This window comes from Felis catus, chromosome B2 (genome assembly GCF_018350175.1).
Source record: "Felis catus isolate Fca126 chromosome B2, F.catus_Fca126_mat1.0, whole genome shotgun sequence".
NCBI classification, from domain to species: Eukaryota; Metazoa; Chordata; class Mammalia; order Carnivora; family Felidae; genus Felis; species Felis catus.
Genome location: NC_058372.1, coordinates 99,281,814 through 99,305,912, shown reverse-complemented (window position 1 = coordinate 99,305,912; position 24,099 = coordinate 99,281,814). Strand labels below are relative to the sequence as shown.

The window sequence follows — 24,099 nt, the reverse complement described above, 5'->3', positions numbered from 1 at the left end:
CACCGAGGCTTGGCGTCCAGATGCGAAAACCCAGGCCCCACATTGAGCACCAAAATGATGTGGAAATGTTGGGGTTTGGAGTGAATGGCCAAGAAAGAATTCTTGAGCAGTCTTTAGTTCAAAAAGGTGGTTTTATTAACGCACAGGGACAGGACCTGTGGGTAGAAAGAGCTGCACTGGGGTTGTGATGGGTGAATGATTGCATACTTTCAAGTTGGGAGGGGGTTACGGATAGCATAAGTCCCTAAGGAATTTGGAAGCAAGATTTTCAGGACCTTGAGCAGGCTAACTATTGTTAGGAAAAGGTCATTTACTAGTGTCTAGTAAAACCTTAGTCAGGAGACCCTTCAGATGTATACCAGGGGGCCATATGCTTGGAGGATGATGGCTAACATATATCTTGGGGAGTAGAGATAAAGGAAGTTTCCAAAGGCATTTTTATATGTTAAAGTAGCTCACAGGATCCTAGAGGTTGGGATAATGTTAAGCTAAGGTTGCCTTTTGCCCTTAGCAAAGTGTTAACATCCAGGCAACTGAGTTCCTAGAGTAAGGTCACTCTGCCTGTCTCAAGGACTTGTCAGTGGGCTGTAGGTTGTAGGGAAATTTACTTTTTTCTTTTACCTTTGTTTCCCACATCATGTTTGGCAGCCTTTGCACACTGAGTTGGGGAACCCTGCTGATTTGTCCCTCCTTAAATCCATAGTGCCACCTCAAGGTCATTTATATTTTTTACTCCAAGTAATAATTTTATTAGTAAGATCTTTTCCACTTTGCTCATGGAAAGAACCAGCGTTCTGAGCTTAGTTAAGGACACAGGCTCCAGCTATGCTTACCTTTAACTAGACCCCATGTTCTTATTCTATAGATGAATTCTTCCTTTTGCATAATTTTTCATATTTGCCCTTGGCGCCATGAAGGTAAATGTTCCATTTAAGGTAATAACAAGACATTGAATTGAAATACATTTGTCTCTGCTTTCCGTGAAGGGCATTTTCATGTACGAACATTTTTTCTTTATTCTAAATATTACCTGAAATTTATAAAACCCACTTATTGCCGCCACATCCTGCCCAGCCTGCCTTGCTTTGTCGTGTTGGCGATTGCCACTCCAGCCTCTACCTCTGAAAATTCTCTTCTCTAGAAATGACTTCTTGATCATAGCGTTGTTATTTATAACGAGAAAATTAACAGCATATCAGTATGCACTATGAATACTAATGCAGTGTGCCAAATCGATCATTCTCGTTTGCAAATCTCAGTTTTACAGAGAATAGGCAGAGTTCGTATAAAGAACAGTGGGTCAGCACAGGTTTCCCCTCTGCCTTTCTCTTGCCAGTGCAGCTCACGTCCCAAAGAAATCCAGCCAAACTTCATGCCTGCCAGAACATGTTACAGTGAGGGCACCCTGTCATTTCAAAGAAGCGAACCATATTAAGGAGCTCAAGTTAGCTGTCAGCTGCCGTGGATGGGAACCAGGGGCCTCTGAAAATGGCTCCTGTGCCCATCCTATTGTGATTAAGTCCTGAGCCGGTGATTCCCTTTTCCTTCTCCTTCCCCCAGCACTCCAGTTCTCGCCTGAATTACCAAAGCAGCGTTCAGGGATCCTCCCAGTCCCAGAGCACACTCGGCTACTCCTCCTCGTCCCAGCAAAGCGCGCAGTACCACCCGACTCACCAGGGCCACCGCTACTGACCGCCGCGGCCCAGGGCACAGACCCCAGCAATATGATGTCCGCATGGAAAGCAACCAAAAATGCAGACGATGCTGCCGTTTAAAACTCACCCACTTGGGCGGAAGACTACATACTGAGCATTTTGCAGGACGGACGGACGTCTCTTCTTTACTGACTTAAAGAAGATTTTTGTGAAGTTTCCCCGACACCCTTTCCCTGCATGTGTTCCATTGTGACTTTGATACAGCGTCTGATCTAATCCCAGCACTTAACTTCTGTAACCTTCAGCATTTTTTGGAAGGATTTCCTGGTGCACCTTTCTCATGCTGTAGCAATCACTATGATTTATCTTTTCAAAGCTCTTTTAATAGGATTTTAATGTTTTAGAAACAAGACTCCAGTGGTGTATAGTTTTCTACTTCATGAACTGATCTAGCAACACAGGTAAAAATGCACCTTTTAAAGCACTACGTTGTTTTCACAGAATATGACTGTTTTGCTCATGGAAGTCTTAAACAGAAACTGTTACTGTCCCAAAGTACTTTGCTGTTATGTTTTTATTTATCTAGTTTCAGGGAAGGTCTAAGAAAAGACACACAGTGGGACAGAGGGAACCTACAACCAAAAACAGCCTAGATCTTCGCAGTTACTATGCTTTATGCTCTGAAGAACTGAATTGTGTGGTAATTTTGACATAATCAATCATCCATATGGAACGTAGTTCCCAGAATCACCTTATTCTGAAGAGTATTCAGTAAGAATTCTAATTTAACCTTCATGTAGCTAAGTCTGCCTTGAAAAAGGGTTTCAAGAGCTTCGATGAAATACAGCCCTCTGGTGCCCCACACCAGAAAGTGGAAGAGAGTATTAACTGCACTAGGGTTTCTTTAAGGAGTAATGTTGATCAAAGGATGATGTATCGTTTACCTTTGAAGGAAAAGCTTTGAGTGTGTATTGTACATAAAGTTGGCTTCTCTAAAGAACTGTTGGTTTCTTCGCATCTGGGCCAGCTTGAGTCACTTCCTTACATAATCAAGAGTACTCAAATAGAAGCCTGCAAAATTAATTTGCAAATTAATCTGCTTTTAAAATTAAGAGCAGTTGTTCTCCATTCATATTTGCATTAGACATAGAGTGACTATTTTTAAAGCATGTTAAGAATTTAGGTTTTATTCATGTTTGAAGTATGTATTATGTATGCATAATTTTGCTGTTGTTACTGAGACTTAATTCTATCAAGAATCTTTTCATTGCACTGAATGCTTTCTTTGCCCCTAGGAGAAAACTTAATAATTGTGCCTAAAAAACTATGGGCAGATAGTATACACGACTATACGAGATAAAGTGCATATTTGCATTTCCATGATCTATGAATTAGAGGCTGAGTTCTTTAGCCAGTGAAAGGACCGCCTCACCCCCCAGAGTCACAGGAAATATAGAGTCTTAGAGCTCCCATTGTAATGTAAGGGGCAAGAAATTTGTGTTCTTCTGAATGCTACTAGCAGCACTAGCCCTGTTTTAAACGTTTTCTTGAGCTAGAAGAAATAGCTGATTGTTGTATATGCAAGTTATATGCATTTTTTAAACGATTCTTTGTGAACTTATCTACCTGGTAATGATACTCTGGGTCCATATACAAGTAAAGTAAGATTTTAGACAGAAGCCAGTATACATTTTGCACTATTGATGTGATACTGTAGCCAGCAAGGACCTTACTGATCTCAGCAGAATAATGCTTATTAATAATAAAAGCTGTATAGTGACACTCATCAAACATTGAAGATGAAACAGTTGACATACTCCATTGGAAGGAATTTCTAGTTGTCTCTCTGATAATTCACCCCTTCCATTTTTGTTTGTTTGTTTGTTTGTTTGTTTTAAGGAGAAGTTAATAGCCCTCCGCATAATGTAGCTACCTGTATATAGTTCTGTCCTGTGCCCTGAAGCCTCACTGTCCAGAGTTATTGGTCATCAGATGCTCACTGCACCCTCACCATGTGCCCAATGCCATGCTGGGTGGAAGCCACAAAGGGCAAGACATGCTTCCTGTCTTTGAGGAACTTATGATCCATTCCATGACAGAAAGTTCTCCGGGGATGATAGGAATGGCTTATGAGTGTGGAGGTCCTTTTGTTTACTTCTAAACTCACTTGGATAGAGTTATTCCAAATTCTGCTGTGTAATAAACTGTTACCAAGAGGTGTTCGTCCACCTCTGAGAAAGCCAGCGATGAAATAGCACAACAGGCATTACTTTAGGTTTGAAATGTTCACAGCAGCCTTTCAACAACAATGGGGTGGACCTTATAGGCAGAACGCACTCCTTAAGCGGTTGTAGGAAATTAAATGAAAGCAGAAGCCCTGTTGCTGCCCTAAGGGGGCCCTTACATTTAACAAGAGAAAAGCCCAAATAAAATATGTGCATGGACCAAAATACCATGCCCCTTGATACTTTATAAGCAACTTTGATATACAGTTCTTGTGATATGTGTTTGTATAATCACAGGACTACCCTGCTTTCCTTGCATATAGCTAATTTTATTGTCAGAACTGATAGGCAAACCGTGAGGGGATTTCATCAGTTTTTCCTAATACACAGTGTTCTCCAAGATACAGCCAGGTATCCCCGTTCCTCTGGTCACTGTGCTCATACTGGCCCTTTTCTTCTTGTTCTTGCCTTGGAGTTGGCGATGCCCACTGGTGCCCATTACCCTTGAAATAGTCGTGGTTCATGATTTCCTTTTCCCCGTAAAGGGGAACAAAGCCTTTAACATATGTATGGACCCTAAACTGGGACCTCGGGGGAGATCTGTGAAGCTTTTTGACGTTAAAATTTACCTCTGTGGTCCCCAAGTGACCTCATTCCAGAAAACTTATTACTGTCATGTTCCCTGAGGATGCAGGGGGAGGGGGACATCCCTCAGCCCATGAGAACACCCAAACCAAGAAAGGTTATTGAAAGGAAAAAAGGAGGGGCAGCTGGGTGGCTTAGTTGGTTAAGCGCCCGACTTCTCACAGTTCCGTGAGTAGTTTGAGCCCCACACCACACTCCAGACTGACAGCTCAGAGCCTGGAGCCTGCTTCAGATTCTGTCTCCCTCTCTCTCTGCCCCTTCCCCACTGGCGCTCTGTCTTTCTGTCTCTCGAAAATGAATAAACATTTAAAAAAATTAGGAAGGAAGGAATAAAAGTGAAGGTTTTCTGCCCTCCATATTCAAATCAGTTTTCGAATTAGCTTTCTGGTGAGAAGTGTGTTTGGGATAAAGGGATTCTAGAAGTTTCAGGACAGCTGAGCTCAAGGGTAAGGGAGTCTGGCGGCAGGGCTGTTACTATGAGCTGAAGCAATCCTTGTGATGAAAGTGGATCCTGCAGTAACATACAAAAGCCAAGGACATGTATATTTTTATATCTGTGTGGTTTTAAAATTTTAGTACTTAGAACTTTGGTCTTCTGCACTACTCTTTTGCTCTTATAAACATAATTTACATGTAAGAATGGAAAGGGACAATATTTGCCTACATGTTCCCTGCCTCATCCCCAGGGAAGCAACTGCTGGTTGTATGCCTCTAAAACGATGCTGTTTTCTCTGCTAAGGGTAAAAGAAAAAAAATGTTGGATGATAAGATTTGCAGCTTAATCTGCTTTGAATAAAACCATGGAGCAGAAACTATACGATGAAGGAAGAATTCTATGAAAATTGCAAATCCTAAACTCTGGCGATATCTTTCTAGGGAGTGGAGAAAGGCAGCGAAATGGCAGGTAGCCTAAAGGAGGCTTGAAGGATTCAAATATAAGTAATGTTTTATATCAAACATAGCAGTTTAGGCCCCCGTAATCTTCAAGAGTAGTCACAGATGTCATAAAACAAAGTTCATTGTTTTAGGATTTTTTAAAAATGTGTTGTACCTAAGGCCATACTTACTCTTCTATGCTATCACTGCAAAGGAGTGATATGTATGTATTATATGAAAAAAAAAATCCTTAATGCACTGTTATCTCCTAAATATTTAGTAAATTAATACTATTTAATTTTTTTAAAGACTTGTCTGTGTAGACACTAAAAGTATTACACAAAATCTGGACTGAAGATGTCCTTTTTAACAACAATTTAAAGTACTTTTTATATATGTTATGTAGTATATACCCTTTCTAAACTGCCTAGTTTGTAATTCTCATAATTCCTACTTGTGAAGTGTACCTGTCTTTGTCTCTCTTTTCAGTCCATTTCTGCACGCACCCCTCTTTCTATGATTATAGAGATGACTGTGTATATGCTTTACACTCTGCTGCGAGGTGCACGCTCAGAGCCGGCTGCGCTCCGGTGGGGCGTGTTCCGTGGGGTGCAGGAGGGCAACCGCTTTGGAGCTGAGTGTTTCCCGCTTTTGAGTTGTCCTGACATCCTTCTTGAAATGACTGTTAAAACTAAAATAAATTACATTGCATTTATTTTATATTCTTGGTTGTAATAAAATTTAATTGACTTTGTTTCTATGTGGATTTTTTTTAAGTACAGCAAAACTCCTGTTAATAAGTCGTGGCGTTAAAATTGTATCTGTGCACCTAGAAGCTTTTCAGATGACAATTGTCCTGCGGAGATGCAGTCTCCTTGTGAGTTGCAATATGTTATTTTATTCAGGATGCTTATGATGTCACAAACCACAGATGCAATGCTTACAGATACCTCAGAAGCAAAGCAGTAGTTTTGAAAACATTTCTAAGGAAAACATCCTTTCTAGAAAAAAAAATGAAAATTAGAATGACGTTTTAGAAAAAACAAAATAGGCAGCATTTTGTGGGTTAGAGTGGCATTGGATTTTTTTTCCCGTTTTTATAAGGACATTCTGTTTTACCTGACTGCCCCTTATGATTTACTTGATGAATCTAATACAGTTACTCCAATAGTCAAAGGCATCATGGAGTGAACTCAAGAATGTTTAAATGGCACAAACACAGAACTTCCATTTCTCTTTAAAATAGATAACAGCACCCATCCGGTTGCTTCACTGCTTGGCCTTGACCATATCTATTCAATACCGTGCTATTTGTAGGGTAGAACTTCTCTTGGCATACTATTCTTTGAACATAGCTGCCTTTCTAACCAGCCACCTGGATGAGAGAAAGTGCATGACTGTATAAACTCCTTACCATTCCTAGGAAAGTAACTTTGAAAGTACAGGACTATGTACATAGCTGACTGTAAGTTCTTTGTGGACAGGGGGCCTGGATTCCATTCCTTCTGCACTTTCAGCACCTGTCGTGATGCCCAACACAGAGCAGACAATAGGACACGTCATTAGCATCACTTTTGTATCTTGGCATAGACTTCCTGGATCATTTCTTTTTTCAATTTTTTCATTTATTAATTTTCTTAAATGTACATACCAGATAGTTAACGTATAGTGCAATAATGATTTCAGGAGTAGAATTCATTGATTCATCACCTACATATAACCCCAGTGCTCATCCCAACAAATGTCCTCCTTAATGCCCCTTGCCCAACTAGCCCATTCCCCCACCCGAAACCCCTCCAGCAACCCTCAGTTTGTTCTCTGTATTTAAGAGTCTCTTATTGTTTGTCTCCCTCCGTGTTGTTATTTTTGCTTCCCTTCTCTTATGTTCATCTGTTTGTATCTAAAATTCCACATATGAGTGAAGTCATATGATACTTGTCTTTCTCTGACTAATTTCACTTAGCATAATACACTCTAGTTCCATCCATGTTGTCACAAATGGCAAGATTTCATTATTTTTGATTACCCAGTAATACTCCATTGTATATATACACCACATCTTCTTTATCCATTCATCAGTCGATGGACATTTGGGCCCTTTTCATACTTCAGCTATTGTCTATGGTGCTGCTATAAACATTGGGGTGCATGTGCCCCTTTGAATCAGCACTCCTATATCCTTTGGATAAATACCTAGTAGTGCAATTGCTGGGTTGTAGGGTAATTCTATTTTTAGTTTTTTGAGGAACCTCCATACTGTTTTCCACAGTGGCTGCACCAGTTTGCATTCCCACTAGCAGTGCAAAAGATTTCCCCTTTCTCCGCATCCTTGCCAACACCTTTTGGTGCTTGAGCTGTTAATGTTACCCATTCCCGGGGCACCTGGGTGGCTCAGTCGGTTGAGCGTCCAACTTCAGCTCAGGTCATGATCTCGCGGTCCATGAGTTTGAGCCCCGCATCGGGCTCTGTGCTGACAGCTCAGAGCCTGGAGCCTGTTTTGGATTCTGTGTCTCCCTCTCTCTGACCCTCCCCCGTCCATGCTCTGTCTCTCTCTGTCTCAAAAGTAAATAAATGTTAAAAAAAAAAAATTAAAAAAAAATGTTAGCCATTCCAACAAGTGTGATGTGGTATCTCAGTGTGGCTTTGATTGGTATTTCCCTGATGATGAGTGATATTGAGCATTTTCTCCTGTGTCTGTTGGCCATCTGGATGTCTTCTTTGGAGAAGTGTCTATTCATGTCTTCTGCCCATTTCTTCACTGGATTATTTGTTTTTGGGGTGTTGAGTTTAGTAAGTTCTTTGTAGATTTTGGACACTAATCCTTTATCTGATAGGTCATTTGCAAATATCTTTTCCCATTCTGTCGGTTGCCTTTTAGTTTCGCAGATTGTTTCATTCACTGTGCAGAAGCTTTTTATCTTGATGAGGTCCCAATAGTTCATTTTTGCTTTTCTTTCCCTTGCCTCCAGAGACATATGAGTAAGAAGTTGCTGCAGCCAAGGTCAAAGAGGTTTTTGCCTGCTTTCTCGTCTAGGATTTTGATGGCTTCCTGTCTTGTGTTTAGGTCTTTCATCCATTTTTTTTTAGTTTATTTTTGTGTATGATGTAAGAAAATGGTCCAGCTTCATTCTGCTGCATGTCACTGTCCAGTTTTCCCAGCACCATTTGCTGAAGAGACTGTCTTTATTCCATTGGATATTCTTTCCTGCTTTGTCAGAGATTAGTTGGCCATACGTTTGTGGGTCCATTTCTGGGTTCTCTATTCTGTTCCATTGATCTGAGTGTTCTTGTGCCAGTACCATACTGTCTTGATGATTACAGCTTTGTGATACATCTTGAAGTCTGGGATTGTGATGCCTCCGGCTTTGGTTTTCTTTTTCAGGATTGCTTTGGCTATTCGGGTTCTTTTCTGGTTGTAACCAGATAAGACAAATTTTAGGACTGTTTGTTCTAGATCTGAAGAATGCTGGATCATTTTAAATGGTGGGAATTTTAAAGCCTCAAATAGCATCAATCTGTTTTGCAGGCAGTAGAAAGCCAGCTTGGACCAGCAAAAGCCTAACAGGAACATTTGTTCATTTGTTCTAAATGAGAGAATATAAGGGAAAGAAATGAAAATACTGAATTATTTTTCGGGTGTGGAGTTTGGTGAGTTCTTTACAAATTTTGGATCCTAGCCCCTTTGTCCGATATATCATTTGCAAATATCTTTTCCCATTCCGTCAGTTGCCTTTTAGTTTTGTTGACTGTTTCCTTTGCAGTGCAGAAGGTTTTTATCTTCATGAGGTCCCAATAGTTCAGTTTTGCTTTTAATTCCCTTGCCTTTGGAGATGTGTCAAGTAAGAAAAACAAATAATCCAGTGAAGAATTGGGCAGAAGACATGAATAGACACTTCTCTAAAGAAGACATCCAGATGGCCAACAGGCACATGAAAAGATACTCAACGTCACTCCTCATCAGTGAGATATCACCTCACACCAGTCAGAGTGGCTAAACAAATCAGGAGACTATAGATGCTGCAGAGGATGTGGAGAAATGGGAACCCTCTTGCACTGTTGGTGGGAATGCAAACTGGTACAGCCGCTCTGGAAAACAGTGTGGAGGTTCCTCAAAAAATTGAAAATAGATCTATCCTATGACGCAGCAATAGCACTGCTAGGAATTTACCCAAGGAATACAAGAGTGCTGACGCATAGGGGCACTTGTACCCCAATGTTTATAGCAGCACTTTCAACAATAGCCAAATTACGGAAAGAGCCTAAATGTCCATCAACTGATGAATGGATAAAGAAATTGTGGTTTATATGCACAATGGAATACTACTTGGCAATGAGAAAGAGTGAAATATGGCCTTTTGTAGCAACGTGGATGGAACTGGAGAGTGTTATGCTAAGTGAAATAAGTCATACAGAAAAAGACAAATACTATATGTTTTTACTCTTATGTGGATCCTGAGAAACTTAACAGAAGACCATGGGGGAGGGGAAGGGGAAAAAAAAGTTACAGAGATGGAAGGAGGCAAACCATAAGACTCTTAAAAACTGAGAATAAACTGAGGGTTGATGGGCAGTGGGAGGGAGGGGAAAGTGGGTGATGGGCATTGAGGAGGGCGCCTGTTGGGATGAGCACTGGGTGTTGTATGGAAACCACTTTGACAATAAATTTCATATTAAAAAGAAAAGAAAAGAAAATACTGACTTAAAACATTAAGATGTATTAAGTACATTCCTTTTTCTTTTTCAGACTTTTTCTGCTGCTTAGACTTTTTCATAAAGTACTGCTGAGCTTTTTCACATAAAGATGCTATTTTGATGTGATGTAAAGATGCTATTGCTATTCCTTCAAAATTCTTATGTTGAAGCCTCTATCCCCAGTGTGGCTATATTTGGAGATGAGGCCTTTATTGAAGTAATTAAAGTCAAGTGAATTTATAAGGATAGGACCTTGATCTAATGAAATTAGTTTCTTTGTAAGTAAAAACACCAGACAGCTCTCTCCCCTCTCCCTTTTTCCTTGCATGCCACCCTCCCCCTCCCCCCTTTTTCTTCTCTTTCCCCACAGCCTTCTCTCCCCATCATGTGAGGACACAACAAGAGGGCTACATCTGCAGGCCAGGAAGACAGCCTTCACCAGAAACCAAATCCCGCCAGACCTTGATCTTGGACTTTCCAGCCTCCAGAACTGTGAGAAAGTAAGTTTTCATTGTTTAAGTCACCCAGCCTATGGTATTTCGTTACAGCAACTCATGCAGACTTTGGTACCAAGAAATGGGGTGCTGTTGTAGCAAGTACCTAAAAGTGTGGCAGCGGTTTTAGAACTGGTGGGTGGGGGGAGGTTGGAGGAATCTGAGGCATAGGCTAGAAACATGGAATGTTAGAGGCAACTCTGGTGATTGCTCTGAAAGAAAAGAAGAGAGCTGGAGAGAAAGGTCCTCTTAGAGAATCTTCTTAGGGAACACATCAATAATCACGAACAGAATGTTGGTAGAAATACGGACGGTAAATGGGGCGCCTGGGTGGCGCAGTCGGTTAAGCGTCCGACTTCAGCCAGGTCACGATCTCGCGGTCCGTGGGTTCGAGCCCCGCGTCAGGCTCTGGGCTGATGGCTCGGAGCCTGGAGCCTGTTTCCGATTCTGTGTCTCCCTCTCTCTCTGCCCCTCCCCCGCTCATGCTCTGTCTCTCTCTGTCCCAAAAATAAATAAACGTTGAAAAAAAAAATTAAAAAAAAAAAAAAAAAAAAAAAGGAAATACGGACGGTAAAGGTATCATATGGAAATAAGAAACAGGTAATTGGAGACTGGAGAAAAGGCAATCCTTGTTACAGATTTCCAAATAACTTGGCTGAATTGTGCTCTAGTGTTTTATGGAAGGTAGAATTGTTGATGGATGAAATTTCATTTTGTAGTTATTTGTTGTTAGAGAAAGACATTGGATTTTGCATATTGCCTTTATATCCTGTGACGTTGCCAAATTCACTGTTCTAATAGCTTTGTGGTTTTGTTTTTGTTTTGTGGGAGAGGATTCTCTTAGGTTTTCTACATATACAATTGTGTCATCTGTGAATAAAGACAGTTGCACTTCTTCCTTTCCAACTTAAATACCTTTTATTTACTTTTCTTGCCTAAATGCATGGGCTAGCAGTTCCAATACAATGTTGAATAGACCTGGTAAGAGTGAACACCTTGTAATGTTCTGCCTCAGAAAGCATTCTATATTTCACCATTAGGTAGTATTAGATAAAGGTTTTTCATAGATGCCCTTAGTCAAATGGAGGAGGTTTCCTTCTACTTCTATTTTGACAAGTTTTAATCATGAACAGGTGCTGCATTTTGTGAAATCCCTTTTCCTGCATATGAGATGATTACATGATTTTTCTCCTTTAGGCTGTTACAATGATGAATTACCTTAAAAAATTTTTTTGGCAGGGGGTGGATAGCTGACTCAGTTGGAGGAGCATGTGACTCTTGATCTCGGGGTTGTGAGTTTGAGCCCCACTTTGGGTGTAGAGATTACTTAAATAAATAAACTTTAAAAAGTTTTTGGCTTAACACAACACAAAATTTATTATCTCACAGTTTCTGTGGGTCAGGAGTGTGGTCATGTGTTAACTGGGTCCTCTGCTCATGGTCTTACCAGATCTCAAGGTGGTAACTGGGACTTTGATCTCATCTAAGGCTTGGGGTTTTCTTCCAAGATCACTAGGTTTTGGCAGAATTCAGCTTCTGTGGTTATAGGACTTGTCTGCTGTCTGTGGAGGGCCATCCTTCGCTCCTAGAGACTATTTTGCCATGTGGCCTGCTCCATCCACAACATGTAGTTGGCTTCTTCAAGGTCATCAGGAAAATTCCTACCTAGTCTGCTACAGCAGAGTTTTATATAATATAATGTAATCACTGATATGACTATTTCATCATATTCACAAGTCCTGCTCAAGTGAGGGGAATTATATAGGATGTGTATCTGGGGCTACGCTGACTGATTTTTGAATGTTAAAACAGCCTTGCGTTCCTGGGATAAACACAAAGAGAAAGCAATGTGAAGATGGAAGCAGAGGTTGGAGTGATGCAGCCACAAGCCAAGAAGTGCTGTCAGCCCCCAGAGACTAGAAGAGGCAAGGATAAATTCTCCTTTAGCCTCAGGAGGGAATGTGGCCTTGCTGACACTTTGACTTCAGACTTCTGGCCTCTAGAACTGAGGATAAGCTTCTGTTGTTTTAAGCCCCCAAATTTGTGGTAATTTGTTACAACAGGCATAGGAAACAAATACAGATTTGGGTCATGGTGTATTATCGTCTTCCTAATTTACTGGGTTTGATTTGAAACCAATTAAAAGCATAAAGTGGAACCAAAGTCAAAATGGCTGCACTAATGTTTCAGCAAAGCTTGATTTTACACTAATCTTTTCCCTCTCTTCCCCCAGCCTCCCTTCCTCCTGTCTTTCCTTTCATTTCAGGAACCCCATACTACCCTGAAGACAGGACAGAGGAATCTGGCAGTAGTACAAAATTCCTGTCAAAACCATTTAGATACTGTATTTCCTTATAAAACCCACAGCCCGTTCCTAGAGGCCGGCTTGCAGTTTTGAAGGCAGCCTCCTTTGCCTGGCAAAGCAATAAAGCTATTATTCCTCTTTATACCCAAACTCTGTCTTCCCATTACATATTTTGGCTCCAGAGGTTGGTTTTCGACGACAGATTTGCTAATATTTTAAGACTTTTCATATCTATATTCATGAAGGATATTGGTCTATAATTTTCTTGTGATGTTCCTTTCAAGTTTAGTGTCAAGGTTATGCAGGACTCATAAAATGATATCAGGGAAATGTTTTATCTTCTGTGGTCTGAGAGAGTTTGTGCAATACTTGTATTATTTCTTCCTTAAATGGTTTGGTAGAAGACACCAGTGAGGACTTCTGGAGTTTTCTCTATGAGAAACACTTTAATTACAAATTGAATTACTTTAAAGGTTATAGAGCCATACAGATTTGCTGTTTTTGAGTTCATTTTATAAAGTTGTATTTTAAACGAATTTATTGGGACGCCTGGGTGGCTCAGTCGGTTAAGCTCGGCTCAGGTCATGATCTCACGGTTCGTGAGTTCGAGCCCTGTGTCAGGCTTTGTGCTGTCAGCTCGGAGCCTGGAGCCTGCTTCAGATTCTGTGTCTCCCTCTCTCTGTTCCTCCCCCACTTGCACTCTCTCTCTCCTTCAAAAATAAAGATTAAACAAAAATTTTTTTAAGGAATTTATTGCATCTAGGTTGTGATATAAATGTTTCTCTGAAGATATATACTTAGACATTGGAATTGTCAAGTCAAAAGAAATGAGCGTTAAAAAAATGTTTATTTATTTTGAAAGCAAGAGTGCACAAGCAGGAGGGGCAGAGAGAGAGGGAGAGAGAGAATCCCAAGCAGACCCTGTGCTGCCAGTGCAGAGCTGGACGCAGGGCTCGATCTCATGAGTCGTGAGATCATGACCTGAGCCAGAATCAAGAGTCTGATGCTCAGCTGCCTGAGCCACCGGGTGCCCCAGAATGAGCATTTTAAATTATGAAAACATGTATTGAGCTAACATTTACACAGCACTTCCTACATGCATTTTACATTTATTAACTCTTTTACTTCTCACAACAGCTGTATGAGGTAGACACTATTGTTGTCCCCAGATTTAAAAAATAATTTATTATCTTTTAAAATGTCTTATTTTTGAGAGAGAGAGAGAGAGAGAGAGAGAGCGGGTCAGAGAGACAGGGAGACACAGAATCCGAAGCAGGCTCCAAAGCTGTCAGCACAGAGCCCAGCACGGGGCTCAAACTCACAAACCATGAGATCATGACCTGAGCTGACGTCAGACGCTTAACCGACTGAGCTACCCAGGCGTCCCCCACATATTTTATTTTTAAGTAATCTTTACACCCAGGGTGGAGTTTGACCACGCACCCCATTGTCTCCAATTTTTAATAAATGAAAAACAAAACAGAGGGAGAGGTTAAGTAACTTGTATAAGTCACACAGCTGATAAGCATCAGAGCCAAATGCCTAACCCTTTATACCTGTAGTTCTCCAAATGTATTCCCTGGACCAGCCACATTAGCATCTTGCAGGAACTTGTTAGAAATGCACATTCTCAGATTCTCCCCCATAGTGCTGACTCAGAAACTCTAGGGGTGGGGCCCAGGAAGCTGTGTTTTAATGAGCCTCTCGGTGATTCTGATGCATACTAAAGTTTGAGAACCACTGGCTTGTACCATACACTTCTCACATAGATTTCCAAATCACCTTCTACAAGAATTGTATTAATTTACTTTCGCCAGTCGTATATGAGAGCGCCCCTGTCCCTTCGCCCTCCTAAAACTGAGCAATCTTTACATTACAGATTTACAATCTGATAGGCAGAGAGTCATGTCTTGTTGCTTTAAAAAACTATTTTGGTCCTCCTTTTAGTGCGAGTCCATTTCTGTCCTTTTACCTGCCCTCCTGGGCGTCCCCTTCTTCTGCATGGCCTTTGGCTCCATTGACCCTCCTTTTCTGGGGGTGGGTTTTCAAGTCTAACCCTTCTGAATTTGCCAGGCAACCATGTGGTGCTTGAGTGCTAAACTAATCTCATTCTTTACAAGTAAGGAGAAGCAAATAGGTTATCTTCTAGAAGTATAAAAATCTTGTATTTGTTTACTGAGCATGAAATACAAAGTCTTCTTCAGCTTTTGTTACTAACAATCCTTTCCTAAATTGTGCATTTTTCTTGAAATTCTGTATACGTCTCAGCACTGTGGTGCCAGTGTACCGAACATCAACAAGGATGATAGGTGTAGGAGTGGAAGAGATCTGTAGTTACCCCAAGTGGTAACCTCAAAAGTGTTTGCGGGAGGGGCACCTGGGTGGCTCAGTCGGTTGAGCGTCCAACTTTGGCTCAGGTCATGATCTCATGGTTCGTGGGTTCAAGCCCCACGTGGGGCTCTGTGCTGACAGCTCGGAGCCTGGAGCCAGCTTCGGATTCTGTGTCTCCCTCTCTGCCCTCCCCCACTTCTCTCTCTCTCTCTCTCTCTCTCTCTCTCTCTCTCTCTTTCTCTCTCTCTTTCACAAATAAATAAACATTAAAAAAAAGAAGTGTTTGGGGGAAACTAATCTCTGACCTTGACATTTTTGGAGGAGGGAGTACCTTTCTTATGTCCAAGAACAGAAAACCTTGATTGACCAAAGGTCCCCATGATTTGATTTCATGGTGTTTCCCATTGTATTTTCACCACATTGCAGAAAAGACCCCATAAAAACTAGCTGGCTAAATATCACAGGGCTGGGGCAACTGGTTGGGTCTGTTGGTAGAGCATGAGACTCTTGATCTCAGGGTTGTGAGTTCGAGGCCCATGTTGGGCATAGAGATTACTTTCAAAAAAAAAAAAAATCACAGGGCAAATTCTTATCATCTATAGTGTCAAGTAGTTATTGAGTCGTGATATTCACCTCCCCGTCAGTCATATCAACATGGCATGACAGAAAGAACATGGGTTTTGGAGACAAACTTAGGTTTGAAACCTAGTACTTATACATCTGAGCTGTGGAGCCTTGGACAAGTTACTGAACCTCTCTCTGATCTCACTTTATTACCTATAAAATGCCAAAAAAAAAAAAAGCATCTACCTCATACAGTTTAAGGATTAAATGACATAATATGCGTTGTGTCCAGCAGGGCACCTGCCTCATAGTAGGCTCTCAGGGAATGTGGATTCCATTGGTTTTCACTTCCCACTGAAATTTCTATATGCTTGAATGTGTGTTCGTAGTATAAGTAGGAAGCTTAATATCCTTTATCTCCTTCATTTGATGATCTCTCTTTTCACAGAGGATGACACATCTGTATCTGCGCAGGTTACCCGTCCGCCATTTGAATGGCAAGAAGGACGCCACCTGTCATAGCAAGGAGCACTCTTATAAGCAGAGGGCTATGTAACAGGCACTGGGTTCATTCTTTAATGAAATACGATCAAAAACCAAGGGACTCTTTCATTGTGTTTCAGTGGCATCACCCATTACCTTTTCTCTTTTTTTCCTACCGCAATAAGAAATAAGTTCAACTAGGGGCGCCCGGGTGGCTCAGTTGGTTGAGCGACTGACTTCAGCTCAGGTCATGATCTCACAACTCGTGAGTTTGAGCCCTGCATCAGGCCCTGTGCTGACAGCTCAGAGCCTGGAGCCTGCTTCGGATTCTGTGTCTCCTCTCTCTGCCCCTAACCCACTTGCATTCTGTTTCTGTCTCTCTCAAAAATAAACATTAAAAAAAAAAAAAATTAAAAAAATAAAAGAAGTTCAACTCACTATATTGTACACCTGAAACTCATATTACACTATATGTTAACTATTGGAATTTAAATAAAAACCTTTAAAAAGAGAATAAGTTCATTAAATTGAGTTTCCATGCCGCTTATAGCTGTAGTTAGACCAATGAGAGCAACTGTCTTTTCTGGACACGCAATTACAGCATAAAGCAGAAGCCGCCCACATCGTCTGGATCCAAAGAGAACATACTTCCTCCATTTCCCCACCGTGGTTCCGATAAGCGCCATCTGTACTTTCAACTCCTGAGTGATCATATCTCACAAAGGCATGGTCCAGAGATTTGCAAGACCCCTCAGCTACCAATACTTTTGTATGCTTCATATGAGAAAGATCACCAGGAATAAAAATAGCTCTTGACTTTTGCCTTTTTAGCCCAAGGCTGGGTTTGGAAGGTCTCTGCCACTCAAGGGACAGGAGGGAAGAGAGAGAGAGGGAAAGAAATCCTCTGTCTGCACAGACACAACAGGAGGGGTCCCCTGAGAAGAGCAGCCTTTAGCGGGTCTGGCAGTTCCCAGACTCCAGGCTGGAGAGTGCCATGGAGGAAAAACCTGATAGAGTTGGAGCCGTCTGGGCCCAAACTCTACACCAAAAAAAACAAAGTTCCTTTCCAGAAAGCCCTGCGCTTAGGAGAAACTGCCGGAAGCATCATCCAAATTGAGCAGGGCATGGGTTACGGGGCCAAAGGAAAGAGAAGAAGGTCCCAATGAAAACAGGGAAGGGAGCAGAGGAGATGGGTCCAGAAAATCCAAAGATATTCCCCCCCCGCCACAAGATATTTGTATCATGAGCATTTGAATTCTACACATGTATCTAAAAATCTTTTCAAAAAACACTTTCTTGATTTTTCCAGTGGCTTAAAAAATTCCACATGTTTTTTCCATGTAAACAAGAGAATGATTTATGTTCACTTTCCCATCTACACTATGTATATAAAAGCTCTTTGGGCACGAACAAAGAGCTTAGCATTGATTGTAATATATGTGTGTACACAGATTTCACATATAATTACTTGTCACTCATAGGAACTTGCGTACAACAATGATCCAAGGAAGAACTACAGGTTCTTCTAGGAACCTCTATAGGTTCAACTGAGTTATGTGAAAAATTCTTGTACAACTTGTTGTAACATGTTCTTTATTTCCAGTGAGGATTGGACGAAGGAAAATAAGTTTTTAGGCAGAAATTCAGGGTGTGTCTCATGTAGTCATGATTAATAGTCTCTGGTAACTTCTCTGGTGAAGTTGCCCGGCACCAGTTAGCTCTCCTGGTATCATTTTAACACTCGGACTTGCATCTTGAACCCAACTAGATAGTGCACGTGTTTAAAGCAAGACCAACGCCTCTGGTTTTGTTCACCTTGGAAATTCCCAGGGCCCTGTGCATGGAATGAACATTGAATGACATTTGTTAGTGAGTTACAGAAGATTCAGAGTGAGCAGATGAAACAACTTCCTAAATTAAGACTTTCTAATTGGCTGGTGACCTAAGTGAGGCCACACACCCTCATTTTGGAAACTTTTAACCATTATGTTGTCCTTGGAGTGGTTTAGGTGCCACGTGACTTGGATAGTCTCTTTGGATTGTTCCTGTCCCTGTGTTCTGCGGGAAAACAAAATAAGAGTAAGTCTGAACATCTTATCTGGAGCTGACCCTGGCCAACGGAATTAAGTTTTGTTTGCTCCAAAGGCTAAGTAATGAAAACAATAGATCTAGAATGTAGATCTTTACACCAGCTCTAGTTTCAACAAACAAGTCAGTCTCCAGTCTACCACCACCACACCCTTTCTGATTTGGAGAAGGGAACAAATGAATTCTGCAATGTTTTTGCTCTTGAAGCAAACTTTCTAAATTAAAACTGTCGAAAATTTTCTTAAAAGGGCATTGGCACCTAAAACTCATTAACATCCAAATCCAACTTAAAATATTATTACAAAAGCTGAACAGATATCCAGTATCCAACCCGGTATCTCACAAGCAGGCGTTTCATGAAACATTACTTCTGTTGGATTGTTCACAGGTATTCACAAACAGACGTTTACATGGTCAAGTACATCTGGGAAATTCTGGGTTTAACACGAAGTATAGGTTTTCTCAGAGCCTTTAACATGATGTAATATTGTAATATCCCATGAAGGTGATCTGCTGAACTCTTTCCCACACTTATTTGACCGAAGAATTCCTTTCTCCTTCAAAAAATGCTCTGTAGAAACCAACTTGGAAATCCCTGGTTGTGGCAGACAATGCTGTTGCCACCTTTAGGGCCTTTCCCTGCTTCCTCCTTGCTGTCGGAAGCCTGATTTGTTCACTCTGTCCAGAGTGGCCCTCTCCTTCCCTGCGGGTTGGACCCCTCCTCAGCTCCAGACGGTGAATAGTGATTGAATGAAACCAAACAACTGGTCTCATTCCCTTTGCTAAGCCACTGGTTCGGCACGAGCATGTAATGCAATTCTGGCCACTAAAATTTGAGGGGAAACTTTCCAGAAGGGTTTTTAGAAGGATTTGTTTTAAGCTTAAAAAGATAACCAAGACACCAACATTCCATTTTCTATTTCTGGCCTTCTAAATATGAGCTGTGGCAACCATCTCAAGACCATGAAGGGAGCCAGCCTCAGAGGCCTCTCAGAAATAGCAAGGACCACTGAAAGGAGAGATGGAAAGGTGACTTTTTATATGCCCTCTTGTCCCAAGATTATGGCCACAAGGATATCCAGGTCACCAACAATAGTTTGAAGGTTGCCAAGGACTTGTTTTATTTTTTTTTTTAATTTTTTTTTTCAACGTTTATTTATTTTTGGGACAGAGAGAGACAGAGCATGAGCGGGGGAGGGGCAGAGAGAGAGGGAGACACAGAATCGGAAACAGGCTCCAGGCTCCGAGCCATCAGCCCAGAGCCTGACGCGAGGCTCGAACTCACGGACCGCGAGATCGTGACCTGGCTGAAGTCCGACGCTTAACCGACTGCGCCACGCAGGCGCCCCCCAAGGACTTGTTTTAAAGTGTTTTCAAGTCTGACCGAGAACTCGAACGCTTGGAAACAACTAAGAAAATATGAATCTTTAAAATCACGTTCAAAAAAGAAAAGAAAGAAAAAAGGTGGAAAGAGCCAGGATCCTTGAGAACTGCATTGAATCACTGATTTTACCAGCCTTGGGACTGCCCTATTTCTGGAGTTCTCTTCTGGAACAGTATAAATAGTCCTTATTTTAAAAATCAATTTCTTTTTTAATATATGCAGTCAAAATCATCCAGACATGGGGTTCTAACTAGTCAGAGCCTTATATGCCATTGGCACAATTACAAAACATTCAAAGGATTGTTTTTGGAAATGTTAAATGTGTTTTTTTGAAATGTTAATTATTAAAAAGCAGTAGGTTATTACAAGCTGAGTGTCTACTGCCATTATCACCAGGATCTGCAACCTTTATACTTAAATGAACGACTCTAATACTACCATTTTTAGTGTCTCTAAATTAGAAAAGGAAACACTTACTCCTTCACAGTGGGGACAGGCTAAGTTGAGAAACAATCATCAAAGTGCTGTTACAGTGAAATCCGTAACTGACTGCCATCCCCAGAGTCGAAGGAAGTCGAACGCACGCAGCAGCCCCGTGTCTCCCTGTGGTTGCCCGGCGTGTGCTGCACGTTGTCTGGGCCAGGACTGTTCTTTCCTTGGCCTTCGGCAAGTTTGTATGGAGTTCTCCCCGTGTGCAAGACTTGGGCAGGCTCCTCTCCTTTGCTCCAAGTCCCACTCCCCATCCCAGTCCTGCTGAAGTCCATCCCCGGGGAACCTCCCCAGTTACTCCAGCCTCCACTCAACAGCCTTGCCAAAGGATTCTTCCCGGATGCCCAGTCGGAACCATTTATTCTGCCATTTAATTGAAACACCCTACATTTTCTCATTAGTTTGTGTTTTGTCTAGGTCCCCTGTTGGGTGAAAGGAGTGGAAGGAAGGTGGACATGATAAGAGTATTGTCCAGGTAAGTGGTTCTCAGCTCTGTCTAACCCAACAAACCCATTTTATAAGAAATACTTCCGTAACACCCCTTTATCTAGTGTGACATTCATAGATATGGTAACTGGCCTACACATATACCTTCAAAATACAGTTGGGCTTCGAATAATGCTGGGGTTAGCGGCGCCAACCCCATCCAGTTGACAATCCTGTGTAACTTTTGACACCCCCAAAACGTAACTACTAAAAGCCTACTGTTGACGGGAAGCTTTACTAATAACATACACAGTCGATTAACATACTTTGTATGTTACATGTATTATATACTGTATTCTTACAATCGAATAAGCTACAGAAAAGTAAACATTATTAAGAACATCATAAGGAAGAGAAAATACATGTGCAGTTCCATACTGTATCGAAAAAAAATCTGCATATGAGTGGACCCATGCGGTTCAAACCTGTGTTATTCAAGGGTCATCTATTTATCAATTCAATGCCCTTGCTGTGGTATAAGAGAAGAAAAGGAAAAGCAACTTATGATAAAGTAATATGTATATCAATATGTAAAGTAATATGTATATCAATATGTATATCAATATGTAATATGTATATCAATATGACAAAAAAAATTTGTCACCAATGCTGTAGAAGCCACAATGAACTACTGAGACAAAGCACACAGATCCAGTGTGTGGTATTGGCCGCTCGAATTCCATAGGCCATGGCATTTTTTGTGATGGGACTTTCTGAAATGACAAATGATAAACAATCTAAGTGATAAACAAAACAAAAAAATACAACTTACCTTGATTTATGTAGTAGTCTCATTCTTAGCAATTCAGTGTCTATTAAAATTCTGCAAAAAATACTTTTTGTTATATATGAGGTACGTTTGGTTCTAGGTTCAAATAATTATAAACAAAATTTTCACCTAATGAATGACTGAAAGGACATTCAAAAGTTTCAAGGTGGGGCGAATGCCAAGGTGGCTCAGTCCATTGAGTGTTGGACTCCTGGTTTCAGCTCAGGTCATGATCTCATGGTTCATGCGATGGAGCCTCATGTCAGGCTCTGCACTGTGCATGGAGCTTGCTTAAGATTCTCTGTCTCTCCCTTTCTCTCTCCCTCTGCCCCTCCCCCGTTCTCTCTCTCTCTCTCTCTCAAAAAAAAAAAAAAAGTTGCAAAGGTTGCAGGACAATTCTTCACATGGGGCGCAGTTCCGCACATTTTAGTGTGCTCAGCAATGCTGGCCCTCGCCTGCTGCAGGCCAGCAGTACCCTCCAACCGTTAGATTACCCCAAAAGTCACTGCAAATTTCTAAAAAGACCTATGGGGGAACAGGTTCTAATGACATCCACTGAGCTAAACCAAGGCCAGTGGGGGGTGGGATTATTATTAGACAATCCAGAACCTGACCCTCAGCTTTAAAGGCCCTAAGAACCTGAGGTCGACTCCCAAATGTCAGTTTACTGGTTCATTGCCATGGTTCTGAGAAGGGTGCTGCAGATTAATCAAGGGAGGCAGCAAGTTAAGCTGGGGGTAGGGGGTGATCTGCTTCACCATCAGGGGTTTTCATTTGTTCCATTTACCAAGTGAGTTGCCATCTACATTTCTGTTTGAGCAAAGGGTTCCTCAGTTTTAAGAAGTAAATGTATATGTTTTGACAGTTGTGTCCTGATTGATATTTTCTGTGAGAGGAAGTGTTGACCTCCTCACTCCATCATGCCATAAATGAATGTCCCATTTTGTTCTTCTTAGTAGTTTCTACCTTCTCTATCAAGGCTCTGTATATATGCAGTCTTTCTCATCATAGTTTCCATTAATTCTTTGAATATATTTATAATAGCTGCTTGGAAGTCTTTGTTTAATCTAATTTCTGGGCCCAAGCAGAGTCCATGAGTTCTGCTGGTCACTCAACTCTGAATGTCACATCTCAATATTCACTCGGCACATTCACTTCCTATGGTCAAAACTTCATGGAAAACCATGAGAAATCCTGTCCAATGATAGAAACCTCTTGGGCTATGGACTTGTTATCAGCTCCTACTCTCTGCTTGAAACAGCTAAGCAGAAGGCTCTATGGTGAGAAAGAAGTGTGAACTATGGCTGAGTGGCCTACCTCAGAGGTCATGGGCTTCTGGAAGAACTGCAATGACAGGCTTCATTGAAGAGAGTGTCCTTCAGCTGGCATGTCGTTCTCTTGTAGGCAACCCGTGAGAGAGGGCATAGTGAGCCTGGACACAGAACCTGGGGAGCTGGACGATCAGAAGATTCTCTGGCTCTAAGCTTAAGACGCTGATTAATATGATCCATTTATACTCAAAACACTTGGGACACCAAAAGTGGGGGTTTTCCACACCAAAAAAATCCTTCAGTTTCTCTATAGACACCAACTGGGTGTCAAATGTAATTCAATTCTGATACTAATTTCCTGGATTTAGTGAAGACTCCACAGTTTAAGGGCTCAGTTCCACAAGACTGCTACCCTTCAGAGACAGTCATGTGTCTGGGCCTTTTAAACTTCTGACTGACTAGTCATAAATTAGGGATTCCTACAACCCCTCCTCAGGTTCAGTAATCTGCTAGGAACCTCACTGAACTCAGAAAGGTAGTTTACTTACTATTACCCGTTTACTATAATGGATATAACTCAAGAACAGCCAAACAAAATAATGCATAGGACAAGGTATGGTGGAGAGTGGGGGCCATGGAGCTTCCTTGCCCTTCTTGAACACATCACCCTCCCAAATGTGTTCCACATTCTGAAAGTTCTCTCGACCCCACTGTTCAAAGTTTTTATGGAGATTCCATTATGTAGGCATGATTGATTAAATCAACAGCTGCTGGTGATTAATTCAATCTCTCCTCTCCTTGGAGCTTGGGGAGTGGGGCTGATACCCGGCCTTTGTCTTTCTGGTGACCAGCCTCCCATCCTAAAGCTATCTAAGAGCCTAGCCACGAATCATCTCATTAGCATATGAAAAGACACTCTTATTACTGTGGAGATTGCAAGGGTGGTAGAAGGTTTTGTGTCCGGAACCAGAGGCTAAGACAAAATATGATAACAGAAGATGCTTCTATTACCCCTATCATTCAGAAAATTACAAGGCGTTTAGGAGCGCTGTGGTAGGAACTGAGAACAAAGACCAAATATATATTTCTTATGACATCACAGTATCACACTGATATATTCATCTTGCAGTTGGATGCCCTGGAAGGCTATGTTATGGGCTAGAAATACACAGCTCCTCTGCCAGATTCCGGTCCCCTGACTGTGATTACGTCTGCTCCATCTTTATCGGCCTCAGCCTTTCTTTTCCTGTTTTTTTATGGCTGACCTACCCATAGTTCCATCTGGTGCTAGCAGAAGCTTCTGGAAACTGCTTGTGAATATCTCTTTGATCCAATGACAGTT

At 41.5% G+C, this 24,099-nt stretch overlaps 1 protein-coding gene across 14 annotated transcripts in view; it reads left to right on the top strand.

Moving 5' to 3' along the window:
• The window catches only part of CDK19 (cyclin dependent kinase 19), a 194,607-nt gene extending 188,452 nt beyond the window's left edge, over positions 1-6,155 (top strand). For all 14 annotated transcript variants that reach the window (XM_023254251.2, XM_023254252.2, XM_023254253.2 and 11 more), the window contains one exon: positions 1,561-6,155. In XM_023254251.2, the coding sequence (XP_023110019.1) occupies positions 1,561-1,692 (132 nt within the window). In that variant the 3' untranslated portion in view covers positions 1,693-6,155. The remainder of the gene's footprint in view (positions 1-1,560) is intronic.
• The last annotated feature ends 17,944 nt before the right edge of the window (positions 6,156-24,099 follow it).